The sequence below is a fragment of the Macrotis lagotis genome, chromosome 4 (genome assembly GCF_037893015.1).
Source record: "Macrotis lagotis isolate mMagLag1 chromosome 4, bilby.v1.9.chrom.fasta, whole genome shotgun sequence".
NCBI classification, from domain to species: domain Eukaryota; kingdom Metazoa; phylum Chordata; class Mammalia; order Peramelemorphia; family Peramelidae; genus Macrotis; species Macrotis lagotis.
In genome coordinates, this window is record NC_133661.1 from 157092249 (window position 1) to 157114192 (window position 21944).

Consider the following 21944-nt stretch of genomic DNA (forward strand, 5'->3'; position numbering starts at 1 on the left):
CAGCCTCTTAGAAACTTTAAAATCCTTAAGATAGCACACTTACATTTTTATCTGTTCCCATTGTTCCTCAATTCACCATCACTTTTGTGGGGTTAGAAGGAAGTTCTTTTTATTAGTTTTTTGAAAAAACTATTCTTGCAACTTCATTCAAAAACCAGATTTTCCTGGAGAGTTTTTAGCTTAAAAAATATAATTTTTGCCTGCTAGAACTGCTAATTTATGTTGGAACCCTGGTAGAGCTCTGTGTCACTGACTCAAGCCATTAATTTCATAAGCACCCCTATAATATTATAGGGGGGATATTTAAAAAGCCATAAAAAAGGTAATTGCTATACATGTCCCTACAGTCCTGACACAGTTAATAACTTGCCTACAAATTCCTTGATAATGTATGTACTACAGGTAAAGTGTATGAAAGGTGGCATAAGGTTAGTTCAAGAAGTCACCTAGGTTTTTTGTTTTCACTATTTAGAGTAGCAGTTTCACCCCCATTTCTAATATAATTTCTAATATAATTTTATCTTATTCTTCCTCACTCCAGTCTCTCAGTTGTTCCCAGTGAAAAAAATTCCATCTCTTTGCCAGTGCCTTTTGTACATGCAAGTTAGTCTTTCCTGTCTAGAATGTGCTCCTCATTCCTCTTAGAATCCCCAGCTTCCTTCTGAATGCAGATGCATTTTCTACATGAAGTCTTTCCTACAATTGCTAATACTATATCTTTGTTAAAATTACGTTGTATTTATTTGTCCCTGCACAGATAGTATGCCTCCTCAGAGAAGGGAAGACACGAACTTTTCCCTCTTTAGTATTCCCAGAAGGCGAGGGACAGCGACAGAGAGCTAAGACACTTACTATGTGCCAGGCCTAATGCTAATTACTGAGTATACATAAAAGTAAGTAAAACAGCCTTGCTGTCATATTGCAGGGAAAGACATCACAAAAGTGGGAGTTGGAATTGGGGAAAGGATTGAGAAGGATGGTCAGGAAATAAGGAAGAAGCATAGTAAAAGGAAGGATTTGATAGAATCCTATAAAACATTTTATGGAATTAATGAATTATTTGAACAATTTAAATCCTACAAGGGGTGATCTATTTTCTATTCTGAAAATTTTAGATTAGCTGAGTTTTAGAATCACTATTCTGAGTTTGAGTAGTTCAGAATTTCTCAAACACTCTTATTTAAATAAACCCCTAACTTTCACTCTGTCACAAGGATGTTTATCAATTTTACAGAGATAATTTGTCATATTTCTACCTTAAGAATAAAAATATCCTAAGAGTATTTTTGCTTTTGAATTCTTTCAAAAGTCCATTCCATGAGCAGATCCCTTCATGAAACTGACCACATAATTCCATAGGATGTCAGGACCCTAGGTAAGATTTCTGAGAGCTGTAGACTACTTCTTCTATACTGTAAAAACAAACAAACAAACAAAAAAAACAGCCACAGGTCACCCTACAAGCACCTCATTGCTATGGGTGTAGGAAATTATTTGAAGTTGTTCAGATTCACTTTCTTCCTATTGGCCCTATAGAAAGCAAATGATGTCATGAAGAGAAAAGTTCCAAGGGAGTACCTATAAATTCAATTCAGTTCAATTGTTGAGTGGGAAGCCAATTATGAGGTCAGACCCTCAGAAGAATTGTGTATCAGCTGTGTTTGGACATTCACTGAGAATGAATAGGGATATAATTCAATATGTTAAGAGCAAGGAGGCCTTGCACTAGACAGGGCAGGTGATATCTGCTGGGTTGTGATTTTAGGGACAACAGGGAAAGAACCAGGTTTACATTTCATTATCAATCAACAAGTCCTATACTGTTTTAACTTGGAACAAAGTTTTTCATGCCATAATTAGAAATAAGGCTAAAAATGCCAGCACTGCTGAGAAGATGGCATTTTGCTTAAACTCATGCATGGTAAGGTTTGATACCTCTTATGTTTTCTTCTTACTAAAGTAACTTTTATATATCTTTGTATATATTTGCATTTATGTATTTATGTAATTATGTATTTATCCATAGATTTGTTATATTCCCCCAATAGAACATAAACTTCTTTTTATTTTTAGTTTTTTTTTATTAAAGGTATTATTTGAGTTTTACAATTTTCCCCCATCTTACTTCCCTCCCCCCCACCAAAAGCAATCTGTCAGTCTTTACTTTTGTTTCCATGTTGTACATTGATCCAAATTGAGTGTGATGAGAGAGAAATCATATCCTTAAGGAAGAGACAAGAAGTCTAAGAGTTAACATGATCAGACAGTAAGATATCTGGTTTTTTCCCTAAATTAATGAGAATAGTCCTTGAACTTTGTTCAAACTCCACAGCTCTTTATCCGGATACAGATGGCACTCTCCTTTGCAGACAGCCCAAAAGTGTTCCTGATTATTGCACTGAGCGAGTCCTTCAAGGTTGAACATCACCCCCATGTTGCTGTTAGGGTGTACAGTGTTTTTCTGGTTCTGCTCATCTCACTCAGCATTATTTCATGCAAATCCCTCCAGGCTTCCCTGAATTCCCATCCCTCCTGGTTTCTAATAGAACAATAGTGTTTCATGACATACATATACCACGGTTTGCTAAGCCATTCCCCAATTGAAGGACATTTACTTGATTTCCAATTCTTTGCCACCACAAACAGGGATGCTATGAATATTTTTGTACAAGTGATGTTTTTACCCTTTTTCATCATCTCTTCAGGGTATAGACCCAGTAGTGGTATTGCTGGGTCAAAGGGTATGCTCATTTTTGTTGCCCTTTGGGTGTAGTTCCAAATTTCTCTCCAGAAAGGTTAGATGAGTTCACAGTTCCACCAACAGTGTAATAGTGTCCCAGATTTCCCACAACCCTTCCAACAATGATCATTATCCTTTCTGGTCAGATTGGCCAATCTGAGCGGTGTGAGGTGGTACCTCGGAGAAGCTTTAATTTGCATTTCTCTAATAATTAATGATTTAGAGCAATTTTTCATATGGCTATGAATTGCTTTTGATTTCCTCATCTGTAAATTGCCTTTGCATATCCTTTGACCATTTGTCGATTGGGGAATGGCTTGTTGTTTTAAAAATATGACTCAGTTCTCTGTATATTTTAGAAATGAGTCCTTTGTCAGAATCATTAGTTGTAAAGATTGTTTCCCATTTACTACATTTCTTTTGATCTTGGTTACAGTGGTTTTATCTGTGCAAAAGCTTTTTAATCTAATGTAATTGAAATCATCTAGTTGATTTTTGGTGATGTTCTCCAACTCTTCCTTAGTCATAAACTGCTCCCCTTTCCATAGATCTGATAGGTAAACTAGTCCTTGATCTTCTAATTTGCTTCTAATTTGCTTTTTTTTATGTCTAAGTCCTGTAACCATTTGGATCTTATCTTGGTAAAGGGTGTTAGTTGTTAGTCTAATCTAAGTTTCTTCCACACTAACTTCCAATTTTCCCAGCAGTTTTTATCAAAGAGGGAGCATAAACTTCTTAAAAGTAGGAATTGTTTTTTGTTTTATATCCCTGCATATTTAGAGGACCATTTCCTCCACAACCTCCTGGATCACCACCTCTTGCCCATCACAGAGATGCCCTTATTGAAGGGGTTCATAACTGGGGATTCATATATAGATTTTAGTAGTTCTATGAACTTAGAAGTAAAATACACCTTTCTTTTCACTAACTTCTAATTAGCATTTCCTCCAGTTATTAAGGTGGATAGGGCACTGGGCTTCCAATCAAGGAGGTTCTTCTTTATGAGTTCAAATCTAGCCTCAAGATTCTAGTTGTGTGACCCTAGGCAAGTCGCTTTACCCTGTTTGTCCTAGTTCCTCATCTGTAAAATGAGCTGGAGAAGGAAATGACAACCATCCCAGTATCTTTCCCAAGAAAACTCCAAAATGGGGTCAGGAGAATTGGACATGATGGCTTAACAATCAATTATTAATATAGGTAACAAAATATTATGACAGGATTTATAAACCAAAAGGATCCATGACAACAAAAATGTTGGTCTAGAGAATATTCTGCCCATTGGTTCCCCTCCCCCTTTTCTGACTACTGACTATTTCAGGAAAGCCCTAGCTATGATTCGTATCATTCTTCTCCTGCCAATTCCTCCACAGCCTCCTCATTTTCAGCATTACACCCTTCCTGTCCCTCTACACTTCTGGAATCTTGAACCTTGTGGTCAAATCAGCTCTGCCATTTTTTTTTTCTATGTAGGCTATGTCAATCTTTCTTTTTCAAAATTTTTTATTTTTTTTCTGATTGCATATAAAAGTTTCTAACACTTATTTTTAAAATTTTGAGATCCAAATTCTCTCCCTCCCCATTTCCCTTATTGAGAAGGAAAGAAACCTGATACAGGTTATACACGTGCAGTTACGTAAAATATATTCTCATATTAGCCATGTTGTGAAAGCGAACACTGACCAAAAAATAAAAACAAAAACCCCAAATTCAATTAAAATAGAGTTGCAAAAAAAGGTATGCTTCTATTATATTCAGACTTCATCAGTTCTTTCTCTGGAGGTAGATACCATTTGTCAATTAGGGGGAAAAACCTGTATTACTATAAATTTGACTCAGTTGTTTATATATTTGAGAAATTAGGCCTTTATCAGAGAAACTTTAGATTTTTTTCCCCCCAAGTTTTCTGTTTTCTTGGCCATATTGGTATTGCCTATGCAAGAACTTTTAAATTTAATATAATCAAAATTATTCATTTTACAACCCATAATGCTCTCTATCCCTTGTTGATCAGAGTCTTCTCTTATCCATAGATCTGACAAGAAAATTATTCCATGCTCCCCAAATTTGCTTATGGTATCAACCTTTACGTTTCAATCCATTTTGACCTTGATGTGAGATGCCAGTGTCATTCTTTATGTTTATCAATCTAGTTCCCTTACTCACTGTCCCAGTAGTTTTATACATCAAAGTGCACCTGCCTGGGCTCCAACTCCTCATTGTACAATGCTTTTTTTTCTCTAGAATGTAAGTTCCTTGAGGCCAGGGAATATTTGGTTGTTTTTCTATTTGTTTTGTTTTGATCCCCAGTATTTAACACAAGTCTTAGCACATAGTAAGGATCTGATAAATGTTTTTTTTATTTGTTCATTCTTTGTACCTTCAGTGTGGAACACAGTGCCTTGTCTATATTGGGCACCTAATAAATATTTATTGAATTGTTGAATGACATTGGCTCCTAAGCAACAGGCTGGCACAGAAAAATTAAGGAAGAGTAGGGGAGCACTGGCAGAAGAGATTGAAGATCAAAGAAAGGGGAATGAATAATGTAGGGAAAACTTGGGAGAAAAACTTTATTGACTCCCCCAAGATCAAAGTATTCAGAAGTATTTGTAGAGATACTTTACTTCCCTGACTTCCTTAAAGTCCTAGCTAAAATCCCAAGTTCTACAGGGAGCATGATCTTTAATTTTAGTGCTTTCCATCTATTGATTATCTACAATTTGTCTGTATATGCCTTATTTGTACATCAATATTTTATGTTGTCTCCCCATTAGACTGTAAGCTCCTTGAAAACAGGAACATTTTGTTATATTCCCTACTCGTTTACTAAATAGAATATATTACATAAAAAGTTTAATAGATTTTCATTGACTAAAAAGCAAGATCCCATTTCCAGGATTATGGTATATCAGACACATTTCTGTTTCCCTAAAATTTAACTCTTATGACCAGACACATTCAAGAAAAATATAAACAACAGAAAGCAGTGTATTGTTCAGTCTTGCTGGACTGTTTGACACTCCATTTGGCATTTTCTGGGCAAAGATACTGGAAGGGTTTGACGTTTCCTTCGCTAGCTCATGTTATAGATGAGGAACCAGAGGCAAGCAGTTACAGCGTCTCAGGATGGTTTTGAACTGCTTTCTTTCTCGAACTGGTTGATCTGGTAACTGTAGTGCCCAGAAAGCAATATGCCACTTTTGTAACTTCAGGAGTAACAGAGTCACACAGGCAACAAATGGGCATTATCTTATTATATGTGTGTCATATATATTATCGATATATTCCGATGCCAAAAAGGATTTGGAATTAGAAGGCTTGAATTTGAATAGATTGTTTCCTATCCGATAAGGGAAGCCTTACATCTTTAATGCGAGTTGTGCTCAACCCGTTCCACTGACGTTCTGTGGCTGTCTATTCTATATCCAATGCCACACAAGTTCGTGAGCACCAGCTGGTGCCCTGAGCTTGACATTGAACGACATCGGCTCCTGGGCAAAAAGCTGGCGCGGGAGCATCCCGGACGGGCTCGGGGAGCGAGGCGGGCGAAGCGCCCCCTGCGCCGCAGGTTCGAGTCTCGCCCCCCGCTGTGCGCCACCAGCCCCCGGGGGTGCTCCCGTCCCCGGGGGAGGAGCCACGGGTGTTTCCTTCCCGACATTAGCTGTTTTAATGGGATTCCTCGAAGGGCGCCGGGGAGGAGACCCAGCTCAGGGTGGCCCCGGCGGGGCGCCCCGGGCCCGCCCTCGCTGCCCCTCCCTCCAGCAGCCTGGGGGGCGGGGCGGGGCGGGGCGGGGCGGGGAGGGGGAGTAACTGTCAAGCCAGGCCTCTTGGCGCCATTATTTAAATAGTACGTGCCTCTCCCGTCCCTGTGCGTGCCGGGGGCGGGGCTCGGAACGCGCTGGGCGGGGCCGGGAGGCGGAGGGAGAGGGAAGGGGCGGAGAGAGGGGCGGGGCCGCGCCAGGGGAGGGAGCGGGACTCGCCGCGGCCCCCGGCGGGGTTCACTGCGCCTGCGCTGACAGTCGCAAGATGGCGGACAGTGCGGAACTAAAGGTAAAGCGCAGCTCGAATTCACTTCTAATATTCGGCCGCGGCCACGGCGCTGCGTGCGCCGGGGGGGACAGGGCCGAGCCCCGGGCCCCATCGGGGGCCGGCGGCCCTGCGCCCGGCGCGGGGGAGCGGGGCGGGCCGGGGCCGGGCGGGCCGGGGCCGGGCGGCGTCGGGCCGCGGGCCCCGGCGGCTCGGGGGGCGCTGACGGTCCGGTCCCCGGCGTGTTATTGTTGTGGGCGCCCCGGGCGGGGGCGGCCGGGCGGCGGGGCCGGGGCCGCGCGGGGGGCCGGGGCGGGTGCGGGGCGGCCGCCCGCCCGCCGCTTCCTCTTCCTCCGCGCCGGCCCCGCGCCGCTGTCAGAGCCGGGCCGCGGCCCCCTCCCCCCGGGACCGCGTCCCGCGCCGCCCCGCCCCTCTCCGCCCCCCCCCCCCGCCCGGCGGGGGGCCCCCTGGGGTGCCGGGCGGGCGCCGAGGCTCCGCCGGCAAAGTTTGGCGAGCGCCGGGGCCCGCGCCCCCCCGGCCCCCTCCCGCGGGCCGGGGGCTTCCCGGCCGCCGAGCCCCCCGCCGAGGGCGCGCGCCTCGGGGCGCGGGCGGGCGCGGGGCGCGGGGGGCCTGCGCCCACCATGATGGCGATGCCCGCGCCGGGCGGAGGTGACGGGCCGCTGTTTACCTCCCGGCCGCCTTTTGTTTGTTGGGGACATCGCGCTGGCCATGTTGGTTGGAGCCCGCTCCGCGCCTCCTCCCACGCCAGCCCCTCGCCGCCGGCGCCTCCCCCGCTCCCCCTCCCACCTGTGTCCGCGCCTCCAGCTGCGCCGGATGAAAGGCCGGAGCTGGACTTCTCCACGTCACGGCCCCCGCGCGCCCACCTGGCCGTGCCCGCTGCCCGGGGGTGGGGGGCGGCCCTCGGCCAGCCGCGTTCGGGGGCGTCCGGCCGGAGGCTCCCCTTCCACAGGCGCCTCTGCGTGTGCGAGCCGGCCCGAGAGGGCTGACAATTTGTCAGAACTAAAATTGAGGCGCAGCGGGTAAAAAGGTTGGCGGCAGGCTCATCCGGAATCATTATCTGATAGGACGAATTCCAGACTGAGATGAAAAACTCAGGGGTTTTCCCTTTAAAATGAAATTAGAAAGTCAGAATTCTGCTTTGGGGTGGGTTTTGGTTTTTTCCTGAGCCAAAACCTGGCGAGAAAATCATTCCCACCCACCCCCCACCCTCCCCAAATGACTTGTCACTGTAAAACTTCCAAGTCTAGTTAAGACATTAGCTTTTGCTTGTCATCACATCCTTTAGCATATTCCAGAGTTTACATTTATGTGAAAATATCGGAATAAGTGAATGTTTTATGCTTTCGTACTAGAGGGACTTGGTGTAAAGGGAACATCTAAAAATACTAATCAGAAAGACTTGGGATTTTGAACGTTTGGAGAACTTTAACTGTATAAAGTACACTTGAGACCAGATTCTCAGAAATGTTTTCTCTAGTGACGTCCACTGAAAATCTACTCAATAGATGGCTGTGATCTTTGTCACCTATTCTTCATTTGGAAACCCTTTTCAATGCTGCCTAATGAGGTCTTTTATACACGGATCACAGAATAAAACAGGAAAGCTTGTGCTCTCTATATTGTCACCCTTGTTGCTGTCCTAAGAAGCTAGTATGGAAAGCACATGCTGGGGAGGTTCCCTTCTTTGTTTTTTCCCATTTGAAGAAAATGCCTTTGGGGATAAGCAGATCCCTGGTGTGATTCCTCTTAGGTAAAAATTTCTATTTACAAAAATGAACCAGTATTAGATTGAAGCTAAATACCTGAAAAGGAACTGTCATTTCCACCTCCAAAAGAAAAGTATAAAATCACTTTACAATCTGAAATCTATATTTCAGATTCATTTTGTGCAAAGGAATTCTTGGTACCACGATGCCTTCATTGTTTAAATTTAAGGAATGGTTAAAATAAACTGTCACCTTACATGTTGTCAATGCTTAATTGATATAAATCACACAGACAAATCATGTCAATATTTTATTACGACTGAATTTGTTGACTACTCAACCGTGATCTTTTAACTGAAACATTTTTGTGCATCGAAATTTAAATTACTTTTAGAAGAAATCTTAATTTCTTTTTAATGGTGAATTTGCAAGAAAATACTTTGGATGTTCTGTATTTTGAGATGGTGCAATTAAATTTGCTTTTCGGTGATAAGTCAAGGCAAGGGTCTTTCTTGGCATTCTGGGCAAAAATACTTTGCTAATACGGTTAACATCCGGAGCAGGTTTTAAGTAAAATTCTTAGCTCACAAATCCAAACTCGATTTTTGCTTTTGACAGTAGTCATGATTATTTTTTCACCTTTTTCTTTTCAGTCACCCCTTTTTAACTTATAATGCATTTAAAAGATAGATCTTTATCACCATTTACAATCAGTATAATACAAGTCACAGCACTTCAGGATGTTGCCAATAAAAATTAGATTGCAAATTACATCACACATCAAACTGAATCTTGTTTTTCACATTTGTTCACGAAAACTTCAATCTTTCATTAGAGGTCACCCATAAAAGGTATTTGCAAAAATGTGAGATTTTTATTATTATCAGATCAGGAGGTTATAAGGGCCAAACTATTTTGGCAGTTAGTAATCTGACAGCTTCATGTATCTCTACTTTAGTACTTTAAAGGTATTTGTACAGATGTTTTCTACATTAAAACTCAACAAATTAGTACTTTAACTAGATTAAAATAGAGAATTTTTTAAGGGTGACCTCTAGGAGTATGAGTAAATTCTGTTCCTGAAACTCTTTTTTTTAAAGTAATAGCCTCTTAGTTTTAATCTTTAATTTTAATACTTTAGCTAGAAACATCATGGATTACATTCCAATTGCTGTAACTTGCTTTTAAGTACCATAATTTGATAATTTTTGTTCTGTCATTAAGAACAGTATTTTGAAACAATTTCTAAAAACACTTCACTTTTCAAGTATTTCATATAATTGTTTTGAAATACCTCTTTTCCTTTCCTCCCCCCTTTCTCCTCCTTGGTGATTTTATTGTCTTTCTCTTCAATGAGACTCTTGTAATCCCTGTTGATTGCAGTAGCGCTTAGTACTGGGTCCATAGCTGATTAACCTTGGGTTTCTTCTGGTGAACTCCATCAACATGCTGCTCCAGGGTTTCTTGCAGAAGCTTTTGAAAGTTCAGAGTAATTGTACCCTTTCTTGTTGGTAGTTAGGGATAAAAATAAAGTGGATCTGGTTGAAGTAGGAAGTGGAAAGAATTATTGAGACCCCCAAACTTGGAAGAGTTTGTGCTGGAATACATACATATATATATATATATATATATATATATATATATACATATACATATACATACATACATACATACATATATATATTAAACCGGAATTTTGCTTCTTCATTATAGTAGCTTATTTTTCTATCCTCGGAACAACACTGTGATAGTGATTGAGGAAGACGTAATCTTTATATTGCAAATGAGGAAACTGAGGCCCAGGAAGTTTGCCTGGACTAAGTACCCAGTCCTTTTCCTAGACTAATGAAACATCTACCAATCTGGTCTCTCTGCCTACCAACCATCCTTCATATTATACTCAGCAGATTGTTGGCAGAGTGGATAGAGGGCTAAGCCTGGGGTCAGGGAGTCCTGAGTTCAGTTACTCTGTTTCAGTTTCTTTGCCTGGAAAATGGGATGATTAACAGCACCTCTTTCCCAGGCTTGTTATTTTTAGGCTTAAACAAGATGATATTGTAAAGCTCTTAGTACATGCTTATTAAGTCCTTGTTCCTTTTCTCTTCCCATAGTAACTGGAAAAACTTTTCTAATGAACCACACTGATCAAGTCATTTTTTAGGTTTTTTTTTTATTCCCACACCGATCAAGTCATTCACCTGTTCAGGTAGCCCCAGTGAGTGAGTCTGCTAAACTCCTTAAACCAGCCTTCAGGATCCTTAGTCTGCCTCCCTATCTGAGAATGTAAGTGCCCTAGAAACTCCCGTGTAGATCATCAGTGTAATTAAAATGTGAATGATTTTTGTCTGGATCATGGGCCTAAGAGTGAAACTTTTACATTCTTAAATACATTAAAACTTGGTTAGGTTTTAGGCTGTAGAAAATCGGCAGCAGTAGGCCAAAATGGCCTCTATTCTTGGTCATAGAAGGCAAAACTGTAGATAAATGGAAGTTGCAAATATAAGTAGAAGGAGTTTTCTTAACCGGCAGGGGGTCACCCACAGTTCAATTGCAACCTGATAGCTAAGTTTTCATGAGCACTTATTGATTATCTGGTTAGTTTTGGATTGGACTTGATGACTATAGAGGCTTCTTTAGCCTTGAAAGATAATGATTATTCTTATTGTCCAGTTTTCTCCTCTGCTCCATTGTACCTAATACTACTTTTCCAAACACAAAACCTGTTTCAAATAATGGTCCTTCCTACTCACTGTGTCATGGACTATAAAACCAGTAAGGGACTTTTTGACCTTCAATTTTACATACTGCCCCCCAACACACACACACACACACACACACGCACATAGAACCTGTGTGTTTTGTTTCATGCATTAAAAAACATTAGTCTAAGGAACAGTTAAGTGGTACAGTGAATGTGAGGGCACCAGCCCTGAAGTCAGGAAATCTGAGTTCAAGTTCAGTCCCAGACATTTTTACATTTACCAACTGTTTTGATCCTGGTCAAGTGACTTGACCACAATTGCCTTGCTAGTAAAACCAAAACAACAAAACTCATTAGTCTGAAAAGGGTTTACCAGATTGAGAAAGGGATCTGTGATACCATCAGGAACCCCAGCTCTTTGATTTTATAGATAAGGAAATAAAAGCCTGGAAATGTGAAAAGGAATAGTAGTAGTAAAAAGCAGAGGTGGGATTCTTTGACATAATGACTGTAGGAAAAAAAACTAGTTTCTACATGTTCATTGTATTATAGCAGTAAAATAGCCTTAAATTCTTATCTTGGGGTTTAAAAATTGTATAATAAGAGTTTTAGATACATTAACTTTACTTAGTTCCTTATTGGTTGATTTTTCATGGGAATTTGAGTGATCTGTTTTGTTTGGTTTTTTCCCCTGAGATTGGAAACGAATAGAAGGGAGATGTGTGAGTGTGTACATATATGTATACAAATGCATGCACATACATATATGTATGTTATAAAGTAAAATAATAGATAAATATTGGTGGGACCAATATATTTTGGGATTAAAAATAGAATTTTGTGGATCCAGTGATTTGAAATTGATCAAAGGATAGCTTTAAAATATATGTACCTTGGTAGATATATTATAAGGTACCTTATTTCTGAGGTGGGGTGCAAAAAAAACTGGAACCATGAATAGAAGTGATGGTCCAAGTGGCATAAATGGTACCTCCAGTTGCCAAAGCCATTACATACGTGTCTTTACACTTGAGCCTTTTGGGGAAAAATAGTGAATGAACATTTTCTTTAGATGACACACACACACACACATATATATATATATATATATATATATATATATATATATATATATATGTATGTATATATATATATATATTTGTTTGTTTGTTTTAGATTTTTCAAGGCAATGGGGTTAAGTGGCTTGCCCAGGGCCACACAGCTAGGTCATTATTAAGTGTCTGAGACCAGATTTGAACTCGGGTACTCCAAGGCCAGTGCTCTATCCACTGCGCCACCTAGCCACCCCCTAGATAACATATTCTTGATGAGACCTAAGAATTTTCCTTAACTCTTGTTTTGCATATTATTAACCTTGAGATTTTAAAAATTATGGAAAAGATAATTTTATGGATGATCAAAATAAACTTATGGTTACCATCTGGATATTCTTGACAGATTAAAAGAAAATTATGAAATGGACTTATTTAAGTTTGTGTTTGCTTTGGAAAATTATCAAGTCAGACCTAACAAGGTGTTTGTTTACTGTGTTTTAGATTAGTTAGTATTTATTTGGTGCTTACGATGTATTAGGTATTAAGGAAATGAAATAAAAAATTAATGGTCTTTACCCTCAACGAGACTTTGTTCAATAGCAGGCTACAGGTGCATCATATGTGTGTGTGTGTGTGTGTGTGTGTGTATACACACACACACACATACGTATATGTATATATATATAAAGATATGTATATATATGACTCTCTTAGGATGTACATACATGGAGAAATTCTTTTAAGGCAAACAGTTAAATTCTGTCACTTTTATTAATCATATGGAAGAAATTAAAAGCTTAATGAAATGATCAAAATTTTGTAACTAAACTTTAAAAAATTAGACAGTGATTTTTGCAAGGGCGGTTGTGGTGGTGGAATATTACAGAAGATCTTACCTTATTTTGTATCCTAAATCCCTTTGGCAATCTATTAAAACCTGTGGGCTTAATCAGAATAATGTTGTTAAATACATAAAGTGAAATAGGATTACAAAGAAAATCAGTTATGTTAAAATGCATGTAATCAGAACATTTTTAAAAATGAGTTCATGAACCCCAGGTGATAAGAACCTTGCATTAGGAGATCACTGAACACATCCTGTATTCACACCTATCTTTAAAACAAAATTAATCTAAGGTAATAGTAGGGAAGCACTAGTCCTTGGGAAGCTACTAGAAATGCCTGCAGTACTGAAGATGACTTCAGTAAAGAGAAATGTCAATTGATCCAAGCTTTCAAAAATAGGGATTTTTTTTCAATGAAAATATAATTCCATATTATCTATGTTGGGGAAAAAGACAAAAATAAAATGAAAAAATTGCATTGCAATCTATGCTACAAACTACAGAATTCATCAGTTCTCTCTCAGGAGATCAATAGAATTTTTCTTCTTGGGCACTTTGGAATTGGATCATTGTCATGAATTCATTGTTACAATAGTTTCATTACTGGGTAAATTGATCTTCTGGTTCTACTCTACTTTATCAGTTCAAATAAATCTTCTCAGGTTTTACTAAAACTATATTTGTCACTTCTTAGAGCACAATAGTATTCCATCACAATGATATACCACAATTTGTTTGATCATTCTCCAGTTAATGGATAATCTCCTCAGTTTCCAGTTCTTTACCACTACAAAAAGAGCTGCTATAAAAATTTTTGTTCATCTAGGTGAGAGTAAGACTTAAAAGAGTCAGAGCTGGGGAGCCTAAGGCACAATTGCTTATGCAAAGGTATTGAGATGAGATGAGGTGTGGACCATATAGTTACTGAAGTGCACTATGTCAATATAGAGTTAAAGGGGAACAAGGTTGTTTGTATTTGATCTTTGAGAAGATAGGGAGCCACTTCATATACATATTTATATATATATATATATATGTATATATGTATATATACATATATATATATAATAGCTGTGTGAAGAATGAATTGGAAAAAAGAGATTGGAAACAGGGAAACAAATTTGGACATATATCTAGTCCCACTGTGATGCTATCCAAGCTAGGGTTAATGACTGTGAATGAAGAGAAACTGGCTAAATCCAAGATGTATTGTGGGAAAAGATAGAGCAACTAATTGGATATGTGTGGTGAAGGAGAATTAGGACTCAAGGATGACTAAGGTTGTGAACCAATATTACTGGTGATGTTCTTAATAGAAATAGGGAAAGTTGGTTTTATGGTTTCTCTTTTGTTTTGTTTTTGTTTTTGTTTTTTGCAAGGCAATGGGGTTAAGTGACTTGCCCAAAGCCACACAGGTAATTATTAAGTGTCTGAGGTCGGATTTGAACTCAGGTCCCCCTGACTCCAGGGCCAGTGCTCTTATCTACTGCATCACCTAGCTGCCCCCAAAATAGGGAAATTTGAAAGAAGATTCTGAAAGCATGTGTAAATGTGACAGACGTGTGGGTTACTTTATTTTAGATGTTTTCAGGACATCCAGTTTGAATGGAAAATAGGTGGTGTGGAACTGGAGGTCAGTAGAGAGTTAAATATATAAATCTGGGAATCACTTTTTACTTCTCTGTTCTTCTCTTTCTCATCTCTGTGACTTGGCAGACTGTTTTCCATAATTTTAATTCTCTCCCTCTTCTATCTTAAAGAATTCAACCAAATAGTAAAAAGAGCAATTTTCAAAAGAAGAAATTCAAGGTATGGATAGCCATATGAAAAATGTTCTAAATCACTAATAACTAGAAAAATTTGAATGAAGAAAAGCAACTTTTTGGTTCCATTTCACATCAGCTAGATAGGGATGGAGATACTCTTTTATCTACTGAGGCCTTCTTTCTATTCCTTCAATAAGATATTTCATCTCCTCACACTACCCTTCCCAAAAACAATCATTTTCACTGACTGTCTTCTATAATGTTTCACATTCTGCAAGAAATCTTTTCTAGACCTCCTTAATTTTAAGACCTTTTCTCTGAAATTATCCTGGATATTCATATTGTTTGCATGTTGTCTCTCCTAATTAGACTGTGAGCTTCAGAACAGGGATTTTTTTGACCTTTCTTCACCTTCATCCCCAGTGCTTATTAGCACATGATAATATAGTTGCTAACTGACAGACGGTAGGGAGGCTTTGAAAAAATAGGCACACTAGGTGGAGCTCTTAATTGGTCTGACAATTCTGAAAAGCAGTTTGGAATCATCCTCCAAAAGTCAGTAAACTCTGTATACTCTTCCATGAAGTAGGCCTATACCCCAAAGAGATTTTTTTAAAAAGGAAAAGGAACTACATGTATAAAAATATTTATAGTAGTGCTTGTTAATAGCCCCAGAAAACTAAAGGAATGCCCACCTATTGGAGGATGACTAAATAACTTCTAGCATATAAATAGAATGGATTATTAAGTGAGTCCTAAGAATTGATGAAAGTCATAGTTTCAGAGAAAGCTGGGAAGATAAACTGATGCAGTGAAATGAGCAGAACCAAGTAAAATAATTTCTACAGTGACATCATTATAAAGAAAAAGTTTGAAAATATTTTAAGAACTTATATCATTGCTATAATAAACTTTGATTCTAGAGGATCAGAGATGAAACATGCTACCCTATCCCTGATGAAGAGATGAGAGATTCTAAAGGCAGCATGATACATAGCCAATGAAGAATTTTCTTCTCTCTCCATGGGTGTTCAATTTGCCTGTCCAATTGGGTGTAGGTGAAGTGGGAGAGAAAATAAATGCTGCTATTTGAGGAAGGGGGAAAGAAATAGAAAGCAGAATGCCTTTGGAAGTGGGGAGAAAAATAAAAATACCTCTAGCTCTTGCTTCAAGAAGTAGCAAATAGCATCTACGTTTATCTTTCCTAAGCCCTTGGCTACTTTGTATTTATTTTTATTTTACATGCTTATATGTCTCCTTAGATAAAGTAAAAGTTCCTTGAGAGGAGGAATAGTTTTATTATTTATATGGTATGGAAGTGGGTAAGGGGTGGAGATAGAATCAATCTTCACCAAAAAAAGCTGGAATTTAAGATGAACCAAAAAGGATCAAAAGGGGCAGCTAGGTGGCGCAGTGGATAAAGCACCAGCCCTGGAGTCAGGAGTACCTGGGTTCAAATCCGGTCTCAGACAATAATTACCTAACTGTGTGGCCTTGGGCAAGCCACTTAACCCCATTTGCCTCACAAAAACCTAAAAAAAAAAGTCTAGTTTGACTATAGTACATTTTAAATATGTGACTGGGAATAATGTGAACTTAAAATGAAAGGTTAGAATGGAGCCATATTATGAAGGACTTAAGAAGCAGAATGAGAAATTTATATTTTAACCAAGAAGCAAGCAATAGAAAGACTCTGATCAAAGCAATAAACATGGTCAGTTCTATGTCACAGGAAGATTATTATTTGTTTAGAAAGATTTTATTTATTTTGAGTTTTACAATTTTCCCCATAATCTTGCTTCCCTCCCTCCACCCCTCACAGAAGACAATCTGTTAGTCTTTACATTGTTTCCATTAGTATACATTGCTCTAAGTTTAATGTGATGACAGAGAAATCATATTCTTAAGGAAGAAAAAGAATAAGAGATAGCGAGCTTACATAAGATAATGGGTTTTTTTTTTCTAAATTGAAGGTAATAGTCTTTGGTCTTTGTTCAAACTCCATAATTCTTTCTCTGTATACAGATGATATTCTCTGTCGCAGATAGCCCAAAATTGTCCCTGATTGTTGCACTGATGACATGAGCAAGTCCATCATGGTTGATCATCACCCCCAGGTTGCTGTTAGGGTATACAATTTTTTCTGGTTCTGCTCATCTTGCTCACCATCAGTTCATGCAAATCCCTCCAGGCTTCCCTGAATTCCTATCCCTCCTGGTTTCTAATAGAACAATAGTGTTCCATGACATACATATACCACAGTTTGTTAAATCATTCCCCAGTTGAAGGACATTTTACTTAATTTCCAGTTCTTTGCCACCACAAACAGGGCTTCTATGAATATTTTTGTGCAAGTGATGTTTTTACCCTTTTTCATTATTTCTTCAGGGTATAGACCCAGTAGTAGTATTGCTGGACCAAAGGGTTTTGCACATTTTTGTTGCCCTTTGGATGTAATCATGAAGATTATTTTTTTTTAAAAAAATTTCTTTAAGGCAATGGCGTTAAGTGACTTGCCCAAGGTCACATAACTAGGCAATTGTTAAGTGTCTAAGGTCAGATTTGAACTCAGGTCCTCCTGACTCCAGGGTCAGTGCTCTGTCCACTGTACCACGTGCCCCCACAGGAAGATTATTTTGGCAGCCACAGTTATGGGCAAACTTTTTGATTGTGTCTTCCTAAAAAGACATATATTTTGAGCCAAGGCGCCAGATATTTATGTGTACATTTATATATATAGAATACTGTACTAATCATTGTAAACATTATAAAACAACACAAAAATAGATGTTAAAGGAAAACTGCTGCTGGTATAGTGGTTTTCAAAGTATGACCCTGAGCCCCTTTCAAAGGGTTTTTGAAATCAAAACTATTTTCATAATACTACTAAGATGTTATTTGCTTGTTAAACATTACTCCCTTTTTTTTTTATCAACCTATCTGTGCAAGGTGGGATCTTCTTTATATATTTCACATCAATATGTTGAAACAGATTGAATATAGAAGTAGATTGGAGAATCTAGCCATCTACTATTAAACCAGACATTAAAGAGATTTACAAAAATATATAAAACAGTGCTACTATTCTTACTGACTTGTTTTGGAAAATACAGTCCATTTTATTATGATGCATAGTTTAGAAAATTGTAGCTATACAAAATCTAATACCATAGGATATATGGGAAAAATGAAATTAAAGGCATAGCACTTAAAAGTTTCATCAGTGACAAAAAGAACCTAAATAACACAGTTTCATATGTGTTAAATGGTAAAGAAAAATGCATTATTACTATGATGAACAATGGCAGTAGGTCCTCAAAGTCAACACTGAGAATAAGTGTAAGAATCTCTGGGTTAGAGAAGGGGCTGTGTCTTGGACCTACCCCCTCTCTCCTACTGCACCAGAAGATGTATATTAAATAGGGTATTTTACTTTGATAAAGACCTGGAGTTTGCTTGTGGGAGTGGGCATGGGAAGGGTTATACTTGTGACTTATTGTGAAGTGGTATAGCTATGTCTTGAGGAGGCAACCCTACAAAGCAAATGAGAAAATCACTTATACACAAATTTTTTCTGCTATTGGCTAGGTTAGAACAAAATTGAGTTGAAAAACAAGCTTTATAGCAGAAATGACTCATTTTTTTAATAAAAATTATATTTATGTTAGCAAGTAGTTTATTTTTAAATAAAATTACTTTTAAAATAAGTCAACATTAATTTCTAATACTGTTTGACTTGATATAATCCATATATATATATATATATATATATATATATATATATATATATGCATGCATGCATGCAAAGGCTCCTTTTTAAGAATACATAAAAGGATTTTGAAACCAAAAAATTTGAGACCTGCTGGTGTAGAGGATTAGAATTTGGATTTATTTGTAAGGTATACTTAGCCATAATGAAAAAACCATCTAAAAGTTTGTAGTATAGAGAAATTAGATTGAGGAGAGGAGAAACTGAAAGCTGAGAGGCTTGTCACTCAAAAGAAAGGTCTAGTTCTAATTTGAGGTATGGTTAACTCAATGAATGAATAAACTGAGTAGGTATCTTACCCCCTCAGTTTTCTCAATTGTAAGTTGAGAAAGAGATAGCTTCAGAAAGTAAAAATGTATCGAATTACTTTACTACACATAATCACAAACTACGAGGTGTTCATTCCTTGAAGCATAGGTTATTCAATTATAACATGTTAGAAATGCATTTGTTTCATGGCTTGTTTATTTTTAAATTTTATGTTGTTAGATATTTTTGTATTATGAATTTCGTCATCAATAAATATTTCAGTATTCAAAGAAGAGCAAACAGCATTTTTATATATATATGTGTGTATATATATATATATATATATATATATATATATATATATGAAATTATACTGTTTAAATTAAGTTTAACATAATTATACCAAAATTGCTGTATCTGCTTCTGACTTTTTGTTTTGTGTTCTTTTAAGATATTTTTTCAGGGGCGGCTAAGTGATGCAGTGGATAAAGCACCAGCCCTGGAGTCAGGAGTATCTGGGTTCAAATCCGGTCTCAAACACTTAATAATTACCTAGCTGTGTGGCCTTGGGCAAGCCACTTAATCCCATTTGCCTTGCAAAAACCTAAAAAAAAAAAAAGATTTTTTCAGTGCTCTTTTGAAGTAATTGTTTAACATTTTAACAGTTACTGAATAACTATAGTCAAGCAAAGCAATTCAATGCATTGAGTTGAAAATGTCTCATTCTGCACCTCCAGTCCATTTCATTTTGCCCCAAAATGTCATGACCTTGTCAGTACTCTGAAATTATGACTTGTACATTAATCAGTGTTGTTAATTTTTTTTATTTTTACAATTTTTAGGATGTTCCAGAGTTGTTTTCCTTTGCAGTTTATCATGTGTTCTCATAAATCTGCTCATTTCAATCAATTCATACAATTCTTCCCTGTTCTTTGAATTTGTCTTATTTGACAGTTCTAATGGTAATAATGCTTTTTACACAGTACATAATATTCTTATATATCACAATTTGTTCCCCAATTGAATTGCACCCATTTTATTTTAGTATTTAATACCAAAAATATAGCTTTTGTTCACTGAAAAAAAGTCTTTTAAAAGAAGTTGTTTTTTGAGTTCACTCAATAAAGACAATATAACACAATAGAAAGCCACTACATGTTACCTGAATTGAGGTACATGTCTAAAGAAGGGATAATATCCATACTACCTGCTTCACTGTTATTTCTTTCTTTGATTTTGATTTTTGATTTTTTAGCAAGGCAATGGCATTGTGACTTGCCCAAAGTCACACAGCTAGGTAATTATTAAGTGCCCCAAGGTTGGATTTGAACTCAGATCCTCCAGTGTTCTATCTACTGCATCACCTAGCTGCCCCCTGCCTCATTGTTATGGGAAACAGAGGAGTCAATTTATGTGACAAAAGAGGGCATGTTAAATGTGTACATGTGCAGGATGTTGTGTTTGTTACAAAATTAAAGTACGTAATATAAACAGATAATATGTACCCTGTCTTCCAGAAACTTAGTTTAAAATTATGGGAAACATTTCATACATTTATGTTGATAATGTTAGATTCAAGAGTACTGTCTTGGAAAATTTAAAACATCATAGAGTATAAGGTCAGCTTAAAAACCTATATTAAGCACAGTGCCACAAAAGCTGAAAAACCAGTCTCTCTCTCACACACTCAGCAAACCCATACAGGCTCTATTCCGTTTCTTTTCAGGCCAGATATCCTTTTTCAGTTTTATTTATTTTCATTTACATCTTTAAAGAAACAAGCCATATTAAAAATTTGCCCTAAATATAGTAATAATTGTTAAAACCATTAAGTGTTTTATATCTGTATGATTATTTTTTAAGATTAACCCCTACCTAATATATATACACACACACATATAAAATGAAAAATTTAGAGTAAAACTAAAATAATCTTTGATATACTTAATTCTGAAATTAAGCATCATTCCAGTTTAGGTAAACTTCCTATGCAGTCACAAACTAATAGTTGAGAACAAATGAATTAAACTGTCCCAGAGTCTTCTTAATTTCATTTTGAAATTTTAGACTAATGGAAAAAATTTAAAAACAAATTTGTTAAAAAGTTTAACATTTGTTAAAATAAAAAAAATTGCTTACTTTGAACATTTTATAAGTGTCTACCATATGCTTATAGAAAACAGGCCCTTATGTACTCCACAGATAGACAAGGCAACAATAATGCAGAGGAGCTGGTAATACCTCTCTGGCTTAAGGAGCTTTCAATTAGAAAATACACACATTTGCTAAACATAAAAAATTAATCACTACTGTCTGAAACTAGTGCTGAATGTCTGGTGTGAACATAGCACAATAGTTGATCCCAGGGGCTATAAAGTGGTTAGAGAAAGGTGAAATGTGCAATAGGTAGGATGGGAGTAGCCCAAGGGGGGAAGATACAGTCCAGAAATTTAACACAACTGGATTGAATGTGAGGGCCAGAAATTACATTTGTTAAACACCTGCTATGTGGGAGATATTTTAATGTCCTGGTGATATAAAGATAAAGAATGAAACACTTCTGACAGTAGTGTAGAAAAAATTCCTAATTCAGGTAATGGGTAAGACTGGTCTCTTGAGTTCCTGTAATTCTAAAAGGATCATGCTGGAAAATTGTATACATATAATTTCTCAGAATTTTATTTTATTTTTTCAATTGAGATTTTATTTTATTTTTTCAGTTACTTGGTTATGAAAAGTTTTTCAACATTCATCCATATGCATATGCATATTTTTAAGTTAGATAATTTCCTTTCAACCTCCCTTTCCACCTCCCTCCTCTCAGTGGTGATCAGTCAGGTGAATATTGTACATATATATTTGTGTTTAACACGATTACAGATTAGTTATTTTCTTTATGAGGAATTAGGATTAAGGGAAAAGAAAGAAAAGCATAAGATAGGAAAGAAATTCATAAGAAAACTTTTCAAAAAGTGAATGTAGTGTTCATTCAGATTTTGAAGGAGTATTTTTATTTTGTTTTTCTCAAGGATGGGGATAGCATTATCTAACTGTTCTCCTAGGGTT

The 21944-nt window shown here is 37.7% G+C and overlaps 1 protein-coding gene across 4 annotated transcripts in view; it reads left to right on the top strand.

Moving 5' to 3' along the window:
• Positions 1-1673: 1673 nt before the first annotated feature.
• PIAS1 (protein inhibitor of activated STAT 1) overlaps positions 1674-21944 on the top strand; it is a 162147-nt gene continuing 141876 nt past the window's right edge. Inside the window, exon 1 of one of the 4 annotated variants that reach the window (XM_074234479.1) lies at positions 1674-1921. In XM_074234479.1, coding sequence (XP_074090580.1) covers positions 1895-1921 — 27 coding nt within the window. In that variant the 5' untranslated portion in view covers positions 1674-1894. Of the gene's footprint in view, positions 1922-6682; positions 6791-21944 lie in introns of those variants that run through there. The other 3 variants (XM_074234476.1, XM_074234478.1, XM_074234477.1) reach the window with 3 other exon arrangements.